This window comes from Protomyctophum bolini (genome assembly GCF_963924005.1).
Source record: "Protomyctophum bolini genome assembly, chromosome: 10".
In the NCBI taxonomy this organism is placed as follows: domain Eukaryota; kingdom Metazoa; phylum Chordata; class Actinopteri; order Myctophiformes; family Myctophidae; genus Protomyctophum; species Protomyctophum bolini.
This window is the reverse complement of record NC_137871.1, coordinates 8,883,127-8,906,708: the sequence shown is the minus strand read 5'-3', so window position 1 is coordinate 8,906,708 and position 23,582 is coordinate 8,883,127. Positions and strand designations below refer to the sequence as shown.

Sequence of the window (23,582 nt, the reverse complement as noted above, 5' to 3'; positions counted from 1 at the left end):
AATTGCTGCATTTATAAGTATAAGTTCAATTAATTAATGTGCTATTGATTACAGAGCTGAGTGCATCTGTGATTTGGGAATCGGAGGTTTCTCAGTTCGATCCCAATACCTCCAGTCGGGACTCGTGGCCTTGACGTCTAGAGTTGTGCTTGAAGTTGATTAGGATACTGACTGAACCCCTAACTGCTCCAGACGCCTGGTGTTGGCTGTCCCCACCCCGTCTGTGTGTGAACGGGTGAACTTGAGGCTTATATATATCGCATAAACGCTGAGCGTGGTCTAGAAAAGCGCTGTATAAATGCAGGCTGTTCATTCTGTACTGGGCTTGCAGTTTGTAGCTGAGGGTATGTTTATTAATCAGCTGTACTGAGACTATAAGACCCGGGCTGGAAGCGATAAAACTCCCAACATCAGAGCAGATTAAATGAACAAGGTAATGAACGTAATGAATTAGTGCGTCTCACGCTGCAGAGTTTAATTAACCTCGCCTCCTGCCCAGCCCCTTTCCAATCAAACACCTTCCTTTCTATTCGGGCCCAACCTGCAAGCCTGCCAGGGCAATTTATCCAGCGTGCTTGAGTCCCCGGGGCAATTAATCCTGCCTACTGCCCCCAAGGCCATCTCCTATGGCTGTGTCCTTTATCTGCATGTCTCTGCTATGCTTCCGTGCGCACAGTTGTTCTCCTGGCAAACTCTCCCTCCCTCCTTCCCTCTCTCTCCCCCTATGTCTCCTTATCTCTTCCCACCCACCCTCCCCTCTGTCTGTCTGTCTGTCTGTCTGTCTGTCTGTCTGTCTGTCCGTCCGTCCGTTCCCATTTCATTCTCTCTTGTGCTCGAGTCTCTTGATGCAGAAACACCTGCGGCCAGCCAGGCTGAGCAAAAAAGAAAACGCATCCACACTGTCAGCACTCCTCCCAAAACATTAATATATGTGCACATTATTCACTCACATCTGATACACTCGTGAGATTGCGCTCTCTTCTCGTCAGTCAAACGAGCCTTTTCATTGTTCAAATATTGATCACGCAGGAGGAACTCTCTCCACCTCTCGGCCGACTTTCATCCTCTCACGTCCACCCCTGTCTCTCCCTCTCCCATGCACACATTAGGTTGCCTCCCTGGCTGCACACATCTCCTCTCCTCTCCTCTCTACTCTCTTTTCCTTTTCTGCCAGTACTATATCTTGTTAAAAAGAGTTGGTGAAGCTGAAAGGCCAATCACATTTACATGGAGAAATGGACAGAAAAAAAAAAGAGAAAGAGAATATGGTGGTAGGGTCAAAAACCCAATGGACACCTCTCACATTTTTAATTGCAAATGCCTAATTGCCTCCCTTAACCCATTTTGGGGCGGGAACCCGTTTTGGTGTTAGCATTATGTTATGCTTTAGTTATTGAAAAATAGCAGATCTACAAGCTCATAGCGCGCCACCGAGTGGCGCGCTACGAGCTTGTAGGTCTGCTTATTTTTGAAGAATCGTGAAAAGTGTTTGAGAACGACTGACATAGAAAAACATAGCTTTTTCAAGGAAAACAGTCAGGATTTACAAGACATTTGCAGAATCGTTCCCAGGTCCAAACGGGTTAACTATAAGTAATTGCGCTCCATCCACTGTGCAGATCTCAAATGGATCGCACAGCAATTAACTTAACCAGTGCTGCCATTGGTGACTTGATGGCTGCAATATCTCTGTAGATTAGCAGTTAATCCCGCTGCCCAGGATCTCAGAAAGCCTTTGAAGATATGGGAGCTGAATGTCCTCGTCTGGCGGCCGGAGTGGAGCCCCCCCCCCCCCCTCGCCACGGGGTGATAGGCCGCAGCCATTTTGTACTGGAGAGCAGGCGACTCTAACCCGTTCTGACCTGAGATCAGATTCTAAAAATGTCTTCTACATCCTGACAGTTTTCCATTCTGACCTGAGATCAGATTTTAGAAATGTCTTCTACACGCTGACAGTTTTCTGAAAAAGCTACGTTTCTGTGTCAGTCGTTTCTGTGTCAGTCGCAGACCTACAAGCTCGTAGCACGCCACTCGTTGGCGCGCTATGAGCTTGTAGATCTGCTATTTTTCAACAGCTAAAGCATAGCGTAACGCTAACACCAAAAGGGGTTCCCCGCCCAAGATGGGCTAATCAGACATGGTGAGCAGAGAGGATTTAGCCGCGGCATGCTCGCTCGGACTAGAGGATGATTAGATGCTCAGATGGAGGGAGTGGGGTTAGGCCGATCTGGCCACCAGGGCATAAACGTTAGTGTCGCACTTGTCTCTGTGATAAATGTCACATAAATGTCACAACAGTCTCAACTGAACCTCGCTTCCTATGGCACCCCCATGCCCCGCTGCCAGTTTTAAAGACCCTCATCACACGTACCAACACCACGGTTCAATCCCGATAATTACTGCAGTTTAGACTTTAAATCGCCCCCGGTGGGGTGAAAGAAAAATTAAACTTGCTCACACTGTCATCTTCTATAACACTTCCCATGGCCGAACCCTTTGTGTGGTCATCTTAATTATAATATACCTGTCTTATGCTCATAGTTTTGTGTGTGTGTGTGTGTGTGTGTGTGTGTGTGTGTGTGTGTTGTTAACTCGTATCCTCATGTTCACTATTCCCCTTGTGGGGCCATTGTCTGACCAAGCTCCATCGCGTACCAGGCGGAATATGTTCTCTGTATATTTCTCGCACCATACAGTATATGCCCGAGGGGACGTCCCTGAAGCACATCGCCTTTGACTATCTTTAGCACAGTTGCTGCTCTTTCTGCATAATGTTTGGCTATCCATCCATGCTTTAAAAGCACCTTTTTTTTTAAGGTTGTGTGTCCATGCTGGTCAGGGAGGCCCTTTTCCTCATGGCGATGGTTTGGTGGTCTTCTACAAGCCCGGGGAGAGGGGGGGGTCTGACAGAGAGGCAACGAAAGAGAGCAGAATAATGTGAGGGAGTCCTGGAGGCTTCTTGCTTTGACTCGTGCCCAACATCAGAGCCTTTTATATTAATCCATATTTAATTAGAATCTCTACCCGCACTCTCTTGTTTATCCAAGCTGTGTTGTTTTATGCGTTACAAGAATGTGTGTGTGTGGGGGGGGGTACTATACTACAGTGGTGCGGTACTGTGTTTGACATGGGATTACTATTAATAAGCAGGGGGAAGGTGGTGGAAGAGGAGAGAGAGAGGGCCCTCCGGGGACGCGGTGGGTTTTCATTTCATTAATGGGATGTATTGTAATTCTAATGCAACACGTCGGTGGCCCAAACAGTATCTGCCTGCAACACACAGTGACGCGCGAGACCATCAGACGTCCATCAGACTGAGTTAGTGTGTACAGTAGAGAGAGCAACGAGGCCGGCGGTGTCGGCGTCTCCCTCTCCCCGGGGGGGCCTAATGAACTGAGTTTGTCGAGATGAAGGTGTACGCCGATCATCAGCATGCATCGGGTGTGTTTTGAGGCTTTTAGTGGCGATGATGATGTCGGGACATCGGGAGGCGTTTTCCGCTCCGTTATGTTCAAATAAGCGTCCTCCTCCTCCTCCGTTTGTGTCATTGAAGAATGTCTGGGGATGAATGAGTTTTCATCAGGTCCATTATTAGAATCCGGAGGCAGTGCATTACTCTGCAGGCGCCGCGCCATGGAGCAATAGAAGCTGGTGACTCCATTAAACTGTGTATAAAAAAAAAAAAAACCTTTTTTCCCATTCCTAAAATGAACATTTCAATCAGTGTGTGTTGCCCTTTGGGGGGGAAATGGCGGGCGAAAGTCGGTATAAATTTACGTAGCCGTAATTAGATTCCTTTAGCAGCTCATTGCCGGCTGATTCCAAGTCAGCAGAGGAATGGCGAGGTGGAGAGAGAGGCGTTGGCTGGGTGTTGACTTAATGTCACCCATCCATTCTGCCTTTCGCTCTGGTTGGCCTGGCAGGGACTGGGAAAGGGAGACTCATTTATCACGGGGTCTCTGGGGCTCTGGGCACCAACATGCACTCTGTCATAACTCGCCTAGTGTGCCTCGCCTGACGGACACACGCAGTCACACGCATACGCAGAATCTACATTTTGGAATTGTGAATGACCACACACACGCGCACACACACACACACACACACACACACACACACACACACACACACACACACACACACACACACACTACACATTGTGGAATAGTAATGGACCACAGACACCCAGCCTAGACCATGCCGGCATGAATATAATGGGAAAAGGAATAATTGGAAGTTGGAACAGCCCATTAAAAATAAATTGTATCATCACATAATTGTCTCCACCAGGCCGAAGGCACGGGGAGAGAGTATGTTTTGCACTCCGTCTGTTCGTGTGTGTGTGTGTGTGTGTGTGTGTGTGTGTGTGTGTGTGCGTGTGTCCGTCCGTCCTTCCTTCCTTCCGTCCGTTCGTTACCAGCTAATCAACGGCCTGTTATAGCGCCGCCATGAGGCCGATTTGGAAAATAATGAGTGGCACGTCGTCCTCGGCCTAGTGGAAATGTGTGTGTATAATTTCACGGAAATTGCACACTGTGTTTGTGATTTGTGGCATTTTGTTCGAAACGGACCAATCATGTGAGCTTTAGAAGCCAATCTTAGCCAATCAGGATGGAAGATGGGGAAATAGTGCAGATCCGTGTTGATCACATGACTATGGAGATAGTGTGTACCGAATTGTGTGATGTATGGATAAAATGTGTACGAGTAATCTGCATAAATGTGTTTCGCCTAAATCGGCCTCATGGTGGCGCTATAACAGGCCGTTGAGGAATATTCGGGGCAGAGGTTCGTCGTTGGCATGTTTGGCATGGATCGGGATTGCTGCGCCAATCTTGTAATCAAGCTTGATGTTACTGTGACCACTGTTGCCATTAAGATGTTTAAGGCCCATGGTACTGTAGCCAACATTTCTGGATGTGGTCACAAGATTAAATATCAGCCCAAGATTGAACAGAACGATTATTTTAATGGTCCAGTGAGAACCACGTAAACTTCAAAACGGATTTAAAAAAAAATGAAATTAACAGTTAAAAGTTGCACCATCCGTCACTGTCTGAACGAAATGGGCTCCATGGTAGACAGAGAAGGGAAAGACACACAAAAGAAAGCCTGACTGGACTTCACAAATTGCATGCTGACAAGCCACAGTCCTTCTGGCAGAATGAACGTGGAGTCGATGGGATCTGTCCACAGTACAAAGTCCAAATTAAGCTCTCGAAGAAAACAAACTCCATGCCCACTGTGAAACCTGGATCAGTGTCAGTGGTGATTTGGAGCAACTTTGCTGGGTGCCCCAGCCTTTACACCTGCGCAGGGCATAATGATGAAATCTGAAATTGTACAGCCCAGAAAGTCTTAACCCATTTTTGACCTGAGATCAGATTCTATAAATGTCTTCTACATCCTGACAGTTTTATGAAAAAGCTATGTTTCTATGTCAGTCGTTCATCGATTTTTCAAAAAATAGATAAAGCATAACCTAATGCTAACACCAAAAGGGATTCCCGACCCAGAATGGGTTTTAAGGTCCTTTCAGCATTTCAAAACATGCTGACCCAAAATAGACATAAAAAAAAGCAGCATGAGAAGAAAACATTGGACCAGTGTGGTGATCGGAATCCCTTTGAAAATCTTCGGGAAGAGCTGAAACTTGCAGTTTCCTGTCAGTTTCAATTTAATTGTGAGAAAATGTAGTTTTCACAGCATGGCATGGTAGGAGGCGAGTGAAATGGGTCTGGCTGTCATCACACAAACTGTTGGACTGGGCAGTAACAGTTTTATTGTCTACACTGCCATGGAACTATACCTCCTTGTGTTTTCTGGCCCACATACTGTATGTTTCATATTGTGAAATAATACTTAAAAAGGACCACGTCACCTCTTTTCAACCCATCTTCATAATAATTGGTTCTCTCACTAATGATCATCATGAAGTAGTGTTTTCCTACTCGGTCTGTGTCTCTCATAGGAAGGCTTTGGGGCAGTTAAAAAACCTCGCCCACCAGTGACATCATCGATGGGGAATCCAAGCTAATAGAAACTGCAGCCTTTCTGCTTCTGGAAAGTTGCAATGCGAAAATGGAAGCCATCGTTCTAATAAAAAACATATATTGTTTTTAAAAAAACAGCCCTCCTGTTAGATGTTAGGTCGAAAAGTGGTCCTCTAACATTTTTAATGTTACGTAAACCAGTATCGTCATATGTCATAGACATCCACATGGGGAAGGCATGCCATAATTAGACTTTTTTTTTTTTTTTTTTTAATATGGTAAGGTAACAAAATGGACTACCGGTATTCTGAAGTGGCCTGCTTTTGAGTCCTCATCTGAATCCCCATTGAACATTTGAGGCTATACACATTCTATCCAGGCACGGCCAGAGAGAGAGAGAGAACATGCCTGCAATTCCGTATAGTGCAATTATAAAACCCTGCATAAACAGCCATAGTCCTAGTGCATCATTATGGTACATAACACACCATCAGCCATGCTGTGGGGCAGCAGCGTGTGTGTGCTCCTCGTTAGACCACTTCTCCAAGGCTGCCTCCAATGACTGACTGACGGCAGCCCAGTCGTTACTACGCAAGCCTTGCAGTTTTTGCCATGAGTGACATGTGGATGAAGACCTTTTAAAAGCATTCAGCCCTGTCTTTAACCCATTTAGGCCTGACGTCGAAATAAAAAAAACGTTATTCCGAAAGAATATATATTCAAAGATTTGTGCCGCATTTTTGAGTGGTGCAACCACTCCAAGGAACAGTCATCAATGTCCGCGTTCACCTACCTGTGTGTTGTTCACCTATGTGACTTTAATGAGCACCAGTATGACTAGTAGTACCAGTAGGGAGCGCTGTCGTGCCAGAAACAGAATGAGAGAGAGTGCTGCACTGTTGCCTGCTAATGAGAGAGAGAGAGAGGGAGAGAGAGAGAGAGAGAGGGAGGGTGGGAGGGGGGTAGTTGCACCACTCAGTTCACACGGGTTTGATTTTCAAAAATAGCAGACCTACAAGCTCGTAGCGCGCCACTCGGTGGCGCGCTACGAGCTTGTAGATCTGCTATTTTTCAATAGCTAAAGTATAACATAATGCTTAGTTAAAACACCAAAAGGGGTTCCCGTCCACAATGGGTTGAGCCCGATTTATACTCATTCTATATCCTACTTATACTCATTTTACGGCCTATTTATTCTCCGTCGCGCACCAAAAAACTGTTTATATACAATTATACATGCAAGCGCACAACGCGTTGCAGATGTCATGGGTTCTATTTCTTCTATGTAAATTAAGCATCATTCTCCCTCTGCTTTTCTCTCCTCTCCTTACTCGTCGCTTCATTCAACCCTCTCTCCACATTCAGAAAGGGATTCCCATTAGCCAATTTTGCAAGGACTTCAACGAGAAGACCAAGGACCTCAAGGAAGGGATTCCTCTTCCGATCAGGATCCAAGTAAAGGTAAAGCACGTCTCTGACACCACCTCCAATGCATTCATCAACTCTTTTTTTTATACCCACAATGTTCTGGTAAACGCTAGTGGCTGCATAACATTTCCAAAAGCACTTCCATTATTCATACTCGTACCACCCGAAGTAAGCCTCCTCCATTTGCATTCATTAATGAAACCGTACCCCAGAGGAACGGGAGAGTCAGAGAGCATTTACGTGAACAGCAGAACCAACGGCAGCATACAGTAAAAAGCTGGGCTTTTTCCCATACACCTTGTTAATGGTCCCCTCTTTTCTTGCTTTTTCCTTTTGTACCGTTTAACTTAATTCCATGTGATCATCATCATCACATCAAAGCCTTGATCCAAATCAGCGTCTGAAATATATTTAGAGTAGAGTAGCCTGATTCCTTTTTATAGGGTCTATACAGAGTTTTGTTTTGAGATGCAATATGCAGTAGGAGAGTGCTGAGCCTTCACACCTGCTGCTTCTGTCACATCGGTGCCATCTGCTGGTGGAAAGTGGTCAAAAGAAACAAATGTAGCTGCAAGCATCCATCCAGGCCCAGTTTGCTTTATGTCAGCACATATGATACATCATAATTAGTTTATGACCACATGACATTTCTATAGGGGTATGAAACCAAACATCTTAGCATGATACAGTATAGGACAACTAAAGCAGGGCGCACTGCAGCGATATATTACTGTATATTCTATGCTTGTCTGCACAACAAAGGTGGCATTCATCCCCCATGATGTTACACTGCGATTAAGACTAATCTTGCTGCGTATTGTCAGAAAGGTGTGCTTAGTTTTGGCTCGTTTGGTGGAAGGCTCATTCCAATTCTGGTGTGCATCAAACAATCCCGGTATAGTTCGACAAGAAATGGGGGTTTCGCTTCCAAGCGGACCTGACTTCGATTCACTGCAGGTGTGAATGCAATCTGCATCAAATAAAGGCGCGATGTGGCGGATGAATGAGAAGTAAACACAGCTGGAGATATGGACATGCATATTTTACGCAGCGCAAAGATGTGCAGTCAGCATGGGTCGTCGTGGTCGAACGAGGAGACTGAAACCCTCATCTAAATATGGTCAGACGAGTACATTAATCAATTGAACATAAATCGATCAAACAAGTAAAAACACTGCAGTGTACAGAATAGTCTGTCTGTCTGTGTGTGAACATGGAGCGCTGTCACCGTGTGTGTGTGGTCACTCATCTCGTTTAAATATAAATACTTCAAAATGAAAGAAACATGTTTAGCTTGATCTGTAGTTACATGGCATATTATCATCATCATACTATAGTCATACTATAATTCTGACAATGTCTGAATGTGTGTCTAAATGTGTGTCACTGTAACTTCCGTAGCTCCTCACTGCCTGCACAAATCGCTCCCACTTTTCACACAGGCATTGACCATAATAACATGGAGGTCTTAACGAAGCCCTTTTTCCAATTTAACAAATTATAAATTAATAATTAATGTATTAGTGAATTGATAATGCGAAAACGCATCCAGGCCACAACGGGTAAGGGCTAGTGCATAATCATTTTCCCTACAAGGATCAAGTTTTCATTAACAATAACAACGCTTAAATTTCCCATAACTGATGAGCAAAATATTGTATCTGTTAAACAACAGACTGTATCAACAGTCCAGCCTGTAACAACACGTACAGACACACACACACACACGCGCATGAGGGGAGTGCATTTTATCTATATTGTACAGCCATGCTGTGAAGTGAAGTGATGTGATGCATGCAAGTATCTTCATTAAAGTAAGTTAGAGACACCTTTTAATTCACCTTGCGCATGAATCATAGATCAATAATTATTTCCGCCATGCTCCATGAGGATAACTATACAGGAAAAACAGGAGAAGGGGGCACACCAGTATTGCTTGAGGTCCTGCTGACCTTGGGACTGATGTCTAAAAGGGAAGCCGTACAGTCATAACCACGAGATGGGGTGAAAACTATAATATCACAATATGTTTTCAAGCAGTATCACGAATCGATACACGATATTATCACTATTTATTTCATGCGGTTTTTATGGTTATTTTTCAAGTTTCTTAACCGAATTCCCCGCCCAAAATACGTAGCCTCCGTTATTTGTCGGGAAGCGACGCTGCCAAAATGCGTAGCCTACGTTTATTCAGTTGTATAAATGTGTTTAATCCGATCTAGTGGAAAGGCTACTCACATTATCTTCGGATGGCTATCTGTTGTTCGCTTAGGCAGTGGACTGCGCCATCTTTGATTGTGCACCCTCGTGTGTGTGTGCACGCGCACGCATGCTTTCAGTCGCTTTAGTCTCCAAATGCCCCTCCCAGGCGGAATTTCTGGTCAAAACAATGCTTATTGCGCGGAGCCTGGCGGTCACAGTAATGGCACCGGCGGCCAGTACTGATTACGGTCCATGCAGACAATAACATCCGGTCAGGAGTCAACACACACCATTAGGCTGACACAACATCCGGTCACGGGGCCATTTTATCCTGGCATGTTATTAATTAATCCCGGCGGAAATTGTGTTAACAGTACAACCACCTACGAGCCAAGGTAACAGAAACTAAAATAAATGGGACTAAAGGTATCCTTCCTCCAAGTTGTACTGCGTGTCAAAGTAAATTGCAGACTTGAAAAGAAAATAATCCAAGCCACTCTGTCTTTGGTGAAAAATGAAATCGTTTATTTGATGATGATGAGCAAGGCAAATAAATAACGCAGAAGAAAGGTCTTCGTCAGGGTCTATCTAGAGAGAGGATAGACCCTGGCATCAAATAAACTATTTAATTTTTCACCAAAGACTGAGTGCCTTGGATTATTTTCTTTTCAAGTCTGCAATTTACACGTTGACAAACAGTACAACTTGGAGGAAGGATACCTTTAGTCTATATGGTTTTACCTGTATCACCAAAGAGCACCCATCTAAGAGCCACTAACAGATCCCTGCAGCGCTTCCATTCCTCTATTTAGAAATAGGACTAATTTAGTTTGTTTATTGATTTAAAAAAATCAATACAGCTGTTGAGCACAATGAGCATACAGTAGGCTACAACTTGGTCAACAAGGTGACTTATTTGGCTGAAAAGGTTTGGGCTGAAGCCCACCTTATGACTAAAAATAACAGACCGTTTGGACCAAAAACACTTGATTAATGTTGGCGAACGAAACCGTCGTTCAACGTGATGAATGTATAGAACTGCAAATCACAGAATGAATGTGCATTCACTGTCATTCATCTGGACGATATTTACCACCATAAATCACCCACCCCTAACCACGTGCACGTATTAATTGCTGTTTAAGCTTATACAGTACATGTGCTCACTTAATCAAATCAGCTCACCACCTGCTATGGGTCTCATCCCTGTTAACGAGGGGGCGACTGTGATTGGCTATTGTGGATCTATGTGTATGTCTATGTGGCTACCCATTATCAGCAGATGCCGGAAGAAGGTCTTTGACCGAAACGTTGCCTAAATAAAGTTCGTATTGCAAGTGTGCAAAATGTGCATTTTTCTGAGTACATTGAGCCCTGCCTATGCACCCGTCTCAGAGCACACAGGTGTGCATAAGACTTTGTTGCCTATGGACTGAGGCTTTTAAAAAAACGCATTCTAAATCCTGACCTAAGTTTTCTGGAAAAACTTCAAATATTTATATAGCAGTCCCGTCCAGAAGGTTAGGGTTACAAAAAGGGGTTCCCGCCTTTAATGGGTTAAGGACAAAACTGAATAGCCTAGAACTGATGACAGCAAACCACAAAAAGGATGTAGCACTATGAAAATTGCAAAAACAAAAAAAAATGTAAGACGCTACAAAGGTGATTTCCATGGTCAAACTCCTGAATGAGAGAAGGCCAGATTATTTTGGAACCTGATGAGGGTCTATTATTGACCTATACATGTTGCAATTCAATACATCATCTGTTTTGGGACGTGGTGCATTCAGATTGAGAATATATCTTTGTAAAAAATGTTCAAAAACATAAAGGACAGGAATAGAGGGGGAATAGGCTTGAAAGGGGAACTACAACAGTTAGGAAGTCAGTTAACTTAGCTCCATACTCTGTTTAAAGTGCTCTAAACAAACATGTAAAAGAAAAGTCCACAGACCTGGCTGCCATGATGTCATTTCAAAAGCCAGACGTTGGAGGGGATAGCGACCCTCAAAAATGGGAGCTCATGCCTTTGCTCCTTTGTAGTTCACACCCTGCCCACCTCTCTGTTACTCTCTCTCTCTCTCTCTCTCTCTCTCTCTCTCTCTCTCTCACTCACTCTCACTTATCTTGCTGATACTCTAGTAGTTGCTAGTACTACTACAATGTTACAAAATGTCTTGAAACTCATTGCTCTTCATATGACCACCGCACTCTGACTATAGGTGCGTCACCCGTTCAAAACATATCAAAATAAAGGGTAGTGGGTCGCACAAACCAAAGACTGCAGTTCAAATATAGTTTATTTCATATTTGAAAAATAGACAAACGTTTCGGCTATCCAGCCTTCATCAGTGTGGAGTTGTGACTGAATGTAGATTCCTTTTAAAGGATTGGTGACATGGTGCAGGTGCACAACATCGCCGCTAATCACCTCATCATGATGACCCACCGGGTGTGATGAGGTGATTAGTGGTGATGTTGTGCACCTGCTGCACCATGTCACCAATCCTTTAAAAGGAATCCACCTTCAGTCACACTCCACCTTGAAAGTCATTGCCCCACTACAGCCAGTATCTCAGTTTTGGCAGTGGGTGGCTGCGTGCGTGGGGTGAAAGCCATTCCCAGCGTTTGAAAGGTCGCATGTAAGTCCGATCCCTTGAATCCGATAACAAATCACCTGCCATGGCAGGATCCTTCAAGCCCAACCGGCAGTATCTCTTATAGCCTGCCTTTTTGTGTAAGGTTTTGTTTATGACGGGTAACAAAATGATCTGAGGTATAAGCTCTCTGCTGTCTCCGTCTCTGCCCCCCATGCAGCCTGACAGGACGTACGACCTAAAGATCTGCAAGCCCACCGTCTCTTACTTCCTCAAGCAAGCAGCGGGCATCGAGAAAGGGGCAGGAAGGACAGGTGAGTTGTGTTTCTTCTACGCCCGTGTTCTTTAGCCAGCCTGTAACACACGTGTGTCTCTCGCTCTCTCTGGCCTTCAGGAGACACAGGTTTACTTCTGATTGATGTTATATTCATGAACGGGAGAGCGGAGAGTGGCAGGCAATTACAGACAGTACAGCATGAGAGGATGTGCACTGAGACAAGGGGAGTTATGGATTTTCCGTCTTCCTGCTTCGAGCGATGGCCTCCCACGCCTCGATGGCTGACTTTTTCTGCCTCCACTCGACCACGTGCTCTCAGAATAATGCCTAATTTACACACCATAGCATGACGACGGTTCCCCCTTGACCGCCGAGACCTGTTTCTTTTCTTTCACCCAGCAACATTGTAGTGCGATGGAGGATCGTTTCAGCTCTTTCTATATGTACCGTACTGAATTGATTGATTTGATTTGATTGAATACTTTATTAGTCAGAAATGTCAACCATACGGAGTACAGTCAAACGCTTAGTCTAAAAGGATATCACCGAAAAACAAGTCCTCGCGGTCTTGTTTACAATCAGGTACTGGGTAATTCAATTCATTACCATGACATAAAAAAGAACAAAATTCAAATCATCAGGAAGAAAAAAGGCATGTAAAAAGGTTGGGGAAAATAAGGAAGGTGGTTATAAAGAGGTGGGGGGTAGTCACTTGGCTAAGGGAGGAGCGATCATTTCCTCTCCCTTATACGGTATATCGTCGGTGTCAAGCAGAAACCTTGTATCTTCATAAAACAACTTTTAATGGGTTTTTTTTTTAATATATATAAATATATGAAAGTGTTTTGGACTTAAATACTTAAATACTGGACTTATACTATAGTGGTTGCAAAGGTATTTATTGGTTATTGGAGTCCCGTGGTTGGAGTTCTGGTCTGGTTTTAGTGACAACACCTAAAATGTTTTATTTCTTCATTCTTTCATAAATAGAGAATCTTTCACTCAATAGGAACTGCTCTTGTTGCAAGTTGATGATGTCATATGCCCATATGGTCTACTAGCACTATGGAATGTATATGCTAATAAAAATCACACCCGTGTGAAGTGAGGGGCGCTGTCAATGGGAAGTTTGTGTAAGACGAAAATCTACGCTAATAGCTGAATATTGGAGGGGCCCCTCAAAAAACAACGTAATACTTCCTAAGGTTAATATTAGGGATGGGACGATATTATGGGTACCTCACGATACGATATATAACGCAATATTAGGCCCTCGATAACGATAATATCACATTATTCGATATATTGTATGAAATTTCATCAACTATATATATCACGATATCTGCAACTACAAAATACTTCAAACTGAAAATGCGCTATTTTCGTGCTCGGACACAAGGAGACACACACATAGCTGTCTATAGTGGTTGCACCACTCAAACACTAAATTAATACTCAATAAACTCCCCCTTTGCCTCCGTGTGTGTGTGTGTGTGTGTGTGTGTGTGTGTGTGTGTCGCGTGCGTGCGTGCGTGAAAGTATCTCTAATGCTATTCGGCTTTCCTTTGGCCTTTTGGGGCTTCTCTGATAGTCGGGTGAACTTTGAGTTTCATGTAAAGAAGGTCACCCAGTCTTTTTTTTTATACCACCTACGTAATATCTCTAAAATCAAACCACTCAGGACTTCTCAAGACCTAGAAAATAATTATTCATGCTTTTATTTCTTCCCGCCTCGACTACTGTAATGGACTAGTCTATACTTCCCTCACCGCCTCCTCTATGCATCAATTTACAGTTAATAGAGAAAACACAGCCGCCAGGATTCTTACTAACACTAAAAGGGCCGATTCATACTCCTATTTTACCGCTGTGTCGGCGCTGTAGTGCCGAAAAATGAGCCGAAATCAACTTCAAAACTATTTTAACCACATATAAGGCATCACATGGGCTGGCCCCACTCTACATCTCAGACCTATACTGCTTCCAAAACCTAATGTAAGATCACTCCGGTCTTCAGATAATAAGGGCTTTCTGAAAATTCCTGCGACTAGACTGGTAACTAAGGGCGAGTAGCTGCTCCCACACACTGTGGAATGCCCTCCCTCTTCCTATAAAGAATGCAGAGTCTGACGACTGTTTTAAGAATTTGCCTGAAGACATATTTATTTTGTTTATTTCGTTTTTTCCCCTTGTTGTCCCCACTGTACAGCACTTTGTAACTTTGTTTTGAAAAGTGCTTTATAAATAAAATGCACTTACGGTAACTTACTTCGTTCCTGCGTCTCACCGCTGATGTACGTATGTTATGGCTGAGTCATGGTGACATGAGTGTGATGACGGTTGTTCCATTCCCCGGCTTTGCAATGAAGTGTCCTTGAGCAATAAAGGCACACAAGGTTTCCACCCAACAGCGACGACATCTACAGACGTGTGCGCGCGTGTGTGTGTGTGTGTGTGTGTGTGTGTGTGTGTGTGTGTGTGTGTGCGTGTGTGTGTGTGTGTGCGTGTGTGTGTGCGTGCAGGTCATGAGGTGGCTGGTATCGTGTCGGTGAGGTCGGTGTACGAGATCGCCCAAGTGAAATCTCAGGACGAGTGTTTCCAAAATCGCAACGCATCCCTGGAGTACGTGGTGAAGTGCATCATAGGCTCCGCCCGCTCGCTGGGCATCAAAGTCGTCAATGAGTAAGTCCCTTTCACCCCCCCCCCCCCCCCCCTTTTCTGACCAGTGTCCTTCATTATAATGAATTGCATTTTTATGGCTGTGCTCAAAGCGCTTTACAACGGTTCATTCGTTCACACATTGGGAGGTGAAGCGGCGAACAGTCGACACCCAGCGTCCTCACTTTCACACGCCAGCGGTGTGTGAAAGTCGACACCCGGCGTCCTCTCATTCACACGCCGACGGTGGCGAGCTCACACCGACCGACTCGATGTAGCGTTCAGTGTCTTGCCCAAGGACACTTTGGCATGTGGACGGGAGGAGCCGGGATTCTAACCGCCGACCCAGGGATCATTGGATTGGACGACCTGCTCTATACCTCCTGAGCCACAGCCAAGACTATTTAACAGAACAAAACAGTGACAGTACTTGAGGCTCTCAGGCGACCCATTAAGCCACTTTACTTTATCACCTCCTGGGGAGTGATTCAGTGGGTAATACTTTGTGTGTTGAACACCTTTTTAATCCAGGGTTCCAAAGTGCTTCACAGGAATACAAAGACAGCAAGTAGAAAAATTGAAAAGATTAACTATGAGGCAGAAAAATGTGGGATGGCATAAAAGCTAGAGAACATTTATGATAAAAAAATCACACCCGTGTGAAGTGAGTGGTACAACTCCGTGCGGGGGTCCCCGGTGGGGTCCCCCGGAAGCTCCAGGCCCACTGGAACGTGCCCAGGGTGCCGGCCCGGTTCCGGTGAGCTGCCCCGCGTCCGAAACGGTCCAGAAATGACAGAGTTACCGCGTGGGGGTCCACAGGGGGTCCCTCTACTGTACTGTACTGTACGGTCACACCCAAAATCATCATATATATACAGTTAATATGTGTGTATGTTAGGCTGCGCAACAGTGACACTTGGTGGTGAAAACCAACCAAACACTATTTTCATGCTCGGACACAACCAGCCAGCCAGGGACCCACATAGCTGTCTATAGGAGTGGTTGCACCACTCAAAAATAAAACGGCATAAAACCAACAACAGGATTTATAAATGGACACTGGCTTTAATAATCTTACGACATGGGGGAAGACAAAAAAGCACGTTGACTTTACCTGTGTAATAAACAAGAGGAGAAGTTTGAGGACCTAAAGGGTTCTATCGGTGTTGTTAAAGTGTAATCATTCTGAGATATAGCCTTGAGCCAGTGCTTTACAATGAATTACTGTGCCTGTCAAAAGGTGCAGCGGTTAAAGCACACATGACCTTCAGAACCCTTACCCCACTCGCCCCTGGATGGCCTGAAGACTTCTCTGTGTGTCTGTCAGTCTCTCTCTCTCTCTCTCTCTCTCTCTCTCCCTCAGCTTTCCATGCTGTCTCTCTGAATAAAGAAAATTAATTGTGTGTGGTGGGACGCACTGTCCTCTGTCCTTTTTAAAACAGAATTATAATTCTAAACTTGACTGGAAGCCAAGGAGGAGAGGCCCAACATTGGAGCTAATGGGAAACCTTCGTTTAGTCTTAATTCATTGCGTGCATTTTGGACCAACTGGAGTGGAGTTAACAGCAGCTTGACTGACTGAGGCAAGTAAACCAGACATGTGGTGATAAGGGTTTTCGCAAATTCATGATTAATTTAGTTTTTTGATTTATCCATTCTAATCCTGGTGGGGATTTCTTTTTCAAGGTACTGTAGGTGAGGAAACTGGAGCTGTTGTTCTATTAGTAGGAGTTCTGCCATCTAGTGGCTCTTACTTTAATTGCACTGTGCGCTCCACATAAAATTTTAAAAAAGCAGGCACTATTCGGGCTCTTGATACTGAGCAATATCATTTTTTTACCAGGCTGGGGGCCGAGGTCGAGGTCTTGCCCTGAAAATACATTTTCAGGGTAAGACCCCATTTGAAATGGACGCCTATTGGGGAACCCTGTTATAGGCTAACATATTTCTTGTATATTTATTTAAGTATACATCAGACTTAAGTGGTTAACCACTTCTGTCATATCTCTCCTTTGTTCTCTCCATTTTCCCCTTGCTCTCTGTCTGTCTGTCTGTCTGTCTCTGTCTCTCTCTGTCCTGTCTCTGTCTGTCTCTCTCTCTCTCTGTCTCTGTCTCTGTCTCTCTCTGTCTCTGTCCTGTCTCTGTCTGTCTCTCTCTCTGTCTCTCTCTCTCTGTCTCTGTCTGTCTGTGTCTCTCTCTCTGTCTCTAGCCTGTCAGCTGATGATTACAAAGTGTTTCTGGAACAGAGAGAGGAGACACTTAAAGCTCAAGCGGCGGCTGCGGCGGCCCAAGCGGCAGAGGACAAGAAGAAATAAAGGAGAGACACGCAATGTATTTATATTGAATTACACACACATGCTTGTGATGTACTGTTGTTTATTTGATATGCTATAAAAAAAAAAACCATTTTGTTCATGTAAGACTTTCAGAGTCCTGTGTGGTCTTCTTCCGCTGTAGCGATGAGTTACTTCTGCTGGTCTGGAGTTGATGAAGGCTCATTCACAGCAAATTATCTGGGTTTCACAATGCGTGTGTGATTTAAGGGATCCTTAACCCCATTCTTCTGGCAATAAACTAAGACGGCCTATTGAGCTTTTATTAACAGAATTTATGATTCGATGTACTACACATCCACTTATCATTTAAGCCATTTTGCACGGGAAACCCTTTTGGTGTTTTAAGCATTCTGTTATACTTTAGCTATTGAAAAATAGCAGATCTACAAGCTCATAGCGCGCCACCGAGTGGCGCGATACGAGCTTGTAGGTCTGCTATTTTTGAAAACCGTGAAAATGTGGCACAAATCTTTGAATATATATTTCAGAGCGAACATTTTTAATTAAAATATTGGCTTCTGGGGGGTCCCTGGAACTACATATTTTGAGATGGGGGTCCGTGGCCCAATAGAGAATATTCTGGGGGTCCTTGACATGAAAAAGGTTGAGCTGAGCACCACTGACATAGAAACATGGGTTTTTCAGAAAAATGTTAGGATCTAGAAGAATTGTTTTGTATCGACCTCAGTCCAAAATGGGTTAACCAATCCATCTATGCCCCCCATAAAGATTTCTGCCTCAACATCTGTTCTGTTGTTACAGAATCGTGAGTTCTAGAAACTTCTTATTTCCCAAGTGGGTTCCTATTATAACTCCCTGGTCTGCAAATATTCTGCAACTGATTAGCCTGGGATCTGAGGGAGTGTGTTTATTATTTATAAAGGACTAGGGGCCATATGCATGAAGGCTACGCTGCTACGCACGCATAAAAATGATGCCTTGCAACTGTCTGCGCAAAGATCGGTATTTAGGAAAAGGGAATTATGTGAGACGATGATGTGCACAGTATATACTTCTCTGCATGCTATGCAGTAGGCTCAGGGAGAAAGGGAGGATTTGATGACGAGAGGAAAGAAAAGTTTAATGTAGAAATAATTCCAAATGTGTTGTTGGATTGGGCTGTGTTTTGTGTGTTCATGGGTACACAAGCAGTGACATGTTATTGTGGCATAATGGACATACGGTAATAGTGGATTGCAATAAATAAAATAAAAAAAATATATATAGCTGCAAGCAGCGATAAGACGGGGCCAAGTAATAAGGGAAAAAATCACACCTGTGTGAACTGAGCGGTGCAGGCTGCTCAACAATCTTGCTCGCTGGCTGCGGTTATAGTGCTCTGTGTGAATGGCCCTTTTATTGGCTGCTCAACAGTGCCACATTAGGCTGCCCAGCGGTATTGCAGCTGTTCGTATCCCAAACGCAGTCCTGCCCCCCTCGAGAGACCCAGAAAAGAATTCCCCGTTCATTTTCCTCATAGACTTCATGACAATAAACACAATGTTTTGGACCGAACAAATAATAAAAAATAAATAAAAAAAACTGCAGGTTGCAACACTTTTCTTCTTGGTAATTATTTGTTTGGTCCAAAATATTGTGTTTGTTGTCATGATTTGTCACGACTCGAGTTGGCTTCTTACGACGCTCGAAAGGTCTTTAAATAAATACTTTTTTAAATGTTTATGCCGGGAAAAAATATTTATTGGGCCTGGCGTCGTCATGAAAGGGGGCGGGACTGCGATTCTCTATTGTGCGTGTTGCATATAGGCCTGGTCTCTTTCTTAATGCTGCATTCCTTGGCCCATCTTATTTATTTTATTATTTATACTTATTTCTTTTTTAATTTTTACAAATTGTTCAACATCAATCAAGTCAAACGGGCCAATGAAATAAACAGTAATATAGTGACACCACACTATCAGCCCCTCACCTAAACCCTCCCCTTTTATCATACAACTACAGCTGTGGGTGCGGCTCCAGTTCAGGTGGATCACCACCCACCAGGCAAACCAGGCATATACTTAATGAACTAGTGGGCGTGCCCACATAAAAACAACATTTTAACAAATGCTGTACACTTTTTTGAAAAAATTATACCTCCTTAACAATAGAAAATAACTGATGATCATGGAAAAAAATCTCGGCACTCCTTCTTTAAACATCCAATATCTTTTATCTTTATTATACTCATTTGTTTGAGGATACCAGCTGCTGGTCAAGTCAGTGGATGGGGCGGAAGAGATGTGAACACAGCCAAATGTCTGAATGAGCTATATGTTCAAGTCTGGGAATAATTCTAGGCCTCCCAGGAAGGCGAATTACATCATTGCGACATTGTGATGAAGTTTTTCAGTGACGTACAGGATTAGGCCAGCCCGCTGGCTCTATTCCATGTGATGCCCAACAACGCCCCTTAGAGTTGCTCTAAAATCACAGTAAACCACAGCCTCTTGGGACTTGTTGCTTCACGATAACATGCTGGCAAGTTAGATTCTTGCTTGTGGAAAATTGTCAGTTGTGGTAGAACTGGATTTAAATTCTTTCTTTTGGCTCACCCTGGAGTGTTGCTTGAAATGATTTGGTGGAGTTTGGGAAATGCAGCCTCTATATCTTCTTTTTCAGTATCTATCGGTATCTATCTTCTTTTTCCACATTCTCTTCTGATTTTGTTTGTGACACAATTATTGATCCCATTAATCAACTGGAACTGCACTCACTTAACTGTGTTGTGGTCTATTTGCAAGGTCCTTGATATTGTCTAAGGGCATGCAGGGGCTGCCCCGTGACAGATCCCATCTCTCACACGTTACAATTCCTGGAAATTCCTGGAATAGTGGAATACAACAGGAAAAAAGGTTTCAGCACCACGGAGAGCGCTCTGCGCACTGACAAGGTGCAGCAACTGTTAGCCATGCAGCCTATATGATCTGTGGTGCGCTTGCTAGGCCTACACTCTCAATTAGGGATTTTCCCAGAGGTTAATTTCAGTGATGTGTACAACCTTTATTCAAATAGTTTCATTTGTATTGGAGTGTGAAGCTTGAACAATAGGTTAATTGCGGACCGCTACAGAGTAACTGTGGATATTAACCTACCAATAAGGACCCAGGCCAAATGGCATTGCGCAGTAGCCTACACCAACAAGTCTATGCGTGGCATGTGAAACTATATCGTGCTGTATTTTGCTTTCCATTTCATGGTCATGGTCATGTGAGGAGAGAGAGAGAGAGGGTGCAGAGCCAACCAGCCAACCCGCCACTTTTGATGCGCACAGACTCAGTCCCAGCAAATTGTGCCTGATACGGCAGTGGTGCCAGATTACATACGTCACTCATTCTTGAGATGAGGGACAAAAGTGGAAAAAACATGTCCCACACATAAGAGCCTTATTTTATGTAAAAAATAAATTAATTCATAAAAATAAAAGCACTTGCAAAGTTAAGTGTAATACAGTTGTGTATTATTATGCCCTTAATTTCATTATAATTGTTTTCATATTCCATCTGAATTAGTTAAAAGCAGGCCCTGTACCCAAAAAGGCCTGTATTTAGCCTGTCCCCAGCAAGTGGCCACAATTTCAAACTGCCAAAAAAGTGTCTAATACTGTCACAATCACATAAATATACATACTAAATTAAAGTAGATTGTCAACAACATAGCAAATAATATACACAGTTAATTTTAATTCATATTTTCTATTAAATATCTCATATCAAATGTTCGTCCCACGTCTCCGTCAACTCCGTCAGGTTTTTTTAAAAGTCTTAAATTAATCAGAAAATATTGTCGACAGATTTAGCCTGAAGACTCCTTTTCCAAGTCCCATTTATATTTGTTGCAACAGTGGAGTACCTGGTCTGACAAGCATTCAATTGTTTGATATTTTAAACAAACAATGTTGATAACAATGTGGTCACAGCTTTTACATGTCAACTCCGTCAGGACATTATTATGATCTTTGTTAAGAATTCAAAAATAATGTTTATTATTTTAGTTTAGGGGTTAGGTTTAGCTAACAAAATTAAGCAAAAACAAAATGGCTACATTGTACTAAAGAGGGTTAAGATGAAAACAAATGCCATTTTGTCAACTCCGTCAGACGTCAACTCCGTCAGATTTTGTGTCTGACGGAGTTGACGTGTATCTGACGGAGTTGACAAAAGTGTTCCTAAAACAATAAAATTATTGTTTTTGAATAATGGGCAGTATTCTAATTTGGCACACAGTTAGAGCATGCCTTAAGGAACATTTTTGGCTATGGGGCCATCACAGATTTGTCTCGTGGTGACCATGGCAGCCATATTACAAAAGAGCCGCCACCTGATGTTATTTTACAATAACTCAAGTTCTACACCACCTAGGATCTTGATTCTGGTGACTAAGACCTCATTTTCAAGGATGAGGGATACAGTGGTACAATTTAGACTTTCCCTGTGACCATGGCAGCCATTTTTCAAAATGGCCGCCACCTGCTGTTATTTTACAATAACTCAAGTTCTACACCACCTAGGATCTTGATTCTGGTGACTAATCATAAATTTTCAAGGATGTGGGGTACATTGGTAATATTTAGATTTGTCCTGTGACCATAGCAGCCATTTTTTTTTCAAAATGGCCGCCACCTGCTGTTATTTTACAATAACTAAAGTTTTAGACCACCTAGGATCTTGATTTTGGCGACTAATCATACATTTTAAAAGATGAGAAATACAGTGGTACTATTTAGATTTGTCCTGTGACCATGGCAGCCATTGTTTTTCAAAATGACCACCAACCTGCTGTTATTTTACCAATAACTCAAGTTTTAGACCACCAAGGATCTTGATTCTGGCGACTAATCATTACATTTTCAAGGATGATCTTTCTCTGGGAGAGGTAAGGGCTTATTTCAGGTGCAGGTTGAGTTTCTACTGACAGGACATTAAAAGGAGGTGGGCTTTCTGGCCTTTGACTTGCCCCTTTCAGGTACAGATGCACAGTTTGACTTCACTGGCCACTGCAGGGAACTGTGGGGGAGAAACTTTGGTCTCTTGACACCCCGATTAGGTTCAGGGTTTTTTTTGGTGGAGACTTGCCTTTCATGACATCTTTGCTGCAGCAGTTGATCTCCTTATTGCCAGTGGTGGCACACTCTGGGTCTCTGGGGCATTGTATCTTGGTGGCCTCCTGCCAGTGTTTCTCCATCCTTCTCCTGAGCTCTGTGTTCTGGGGCTCTGTTATAGTCAACTTACATTGTCTTGGCTGGAGATTGCTTTCCTGCAGGGTCCAGCCCAGTCTTGTGCAGATGGCTGCTGGCCCACCTGGAGGCCCCAACCTCACTTGTTCGGTTGGTGTGATTAGGTGGGGTGGTCTTCCCCAATCAGGATGAGGGGTTTGACCCTTTCAAACGGCAGTCTGGCCAAGTGTCTGTATTTAGTTGTGAGTTTAGATACAGGATACGATTGCTCACCCAGCCCCAGGTGACATGAGGTGAAGGCTCCTTTGATTTGGTAACATTGCTTTGGTTGACATGCTGGGGACACAGAGAAAGACACTGATGCCTTCAGTGTCTGCACATCCTGCCTGATGGTCCTGAAGCCAAATCTTCTGTCTTCAGTCTTTCGCTCACTGTTCACTGCTCACTGTTCACCTCACCGAATTTAGCCCAAGGAGTTTGACCCCTAGTTTGGCCATAGACCCCCTAGTTTGGCCATAGCCACTTGCCCAAATGTGCCGACATGTGCTGACCTCATCACATCTGTGATGATGGCTATGGCCGTTTTTAGCCAACGTAGTGTTTTTTGTGCAAAACGAATGCTTGGAATGGATCCAGAATCATGAAAAGCCCCTAGTTTGACATGCCACATGCTACTTAAAGCATAATGAAATTTAAAACATTTAGCCTTATATTGTTTGTTGATGGTACCCAACTTTCAGCAGCTGTCAAACATGCCCCTAGGGTGGTCAAATAGAAACCAATGTGGGATATGTTAGTAGACACCTTTACAAACATTGGTGAAGAAAATTCTTGGTAAGAAATGTATTCACAGATTTTATATTATTCTGATAATATTCCCTGAGTAAATTGGTAAAATAATAGCAGGTCCAC

The 23,582-nt window shown here is 43.7% G+C and overlaps 1 protein-coding gene across 1 annotated transcript in view; it reads left to right on the top strand.

Annotated features, from left to right (window-relative positions):
- Window positions 1-17,580, top strand: part of mrpl11 (mitochondrial ribosomal protein L11) — a 62,697-nt gene extending 45,117 nt beyond the window's left edge. Inside the window, exons 3-6 of the mRNA XM_080774751.1 lie at window positions 7,359-7,454; window positions 12,444-12,537; window positions 15,023-15,182; window positions 17,368-17,580. Coding sequence (XP_080630877.1) covers window positions 7,359-7,454; window positions 12,444-12,537; window positions 15,023-15,182; window positions 17,368-17,473 — 456 coding nt within the window. The 3' untranslated portion in view covers window positions 17,474-17,580. The remainder of the gene's footprint in view (window positions 1-7,358; window positions 7,455-12,443; window positions 12,538-15,022; window positions 15,183-17,367) is intronic.
- Window positions 17,581-23,582: the final 6,002 nt, after the last annotated feature.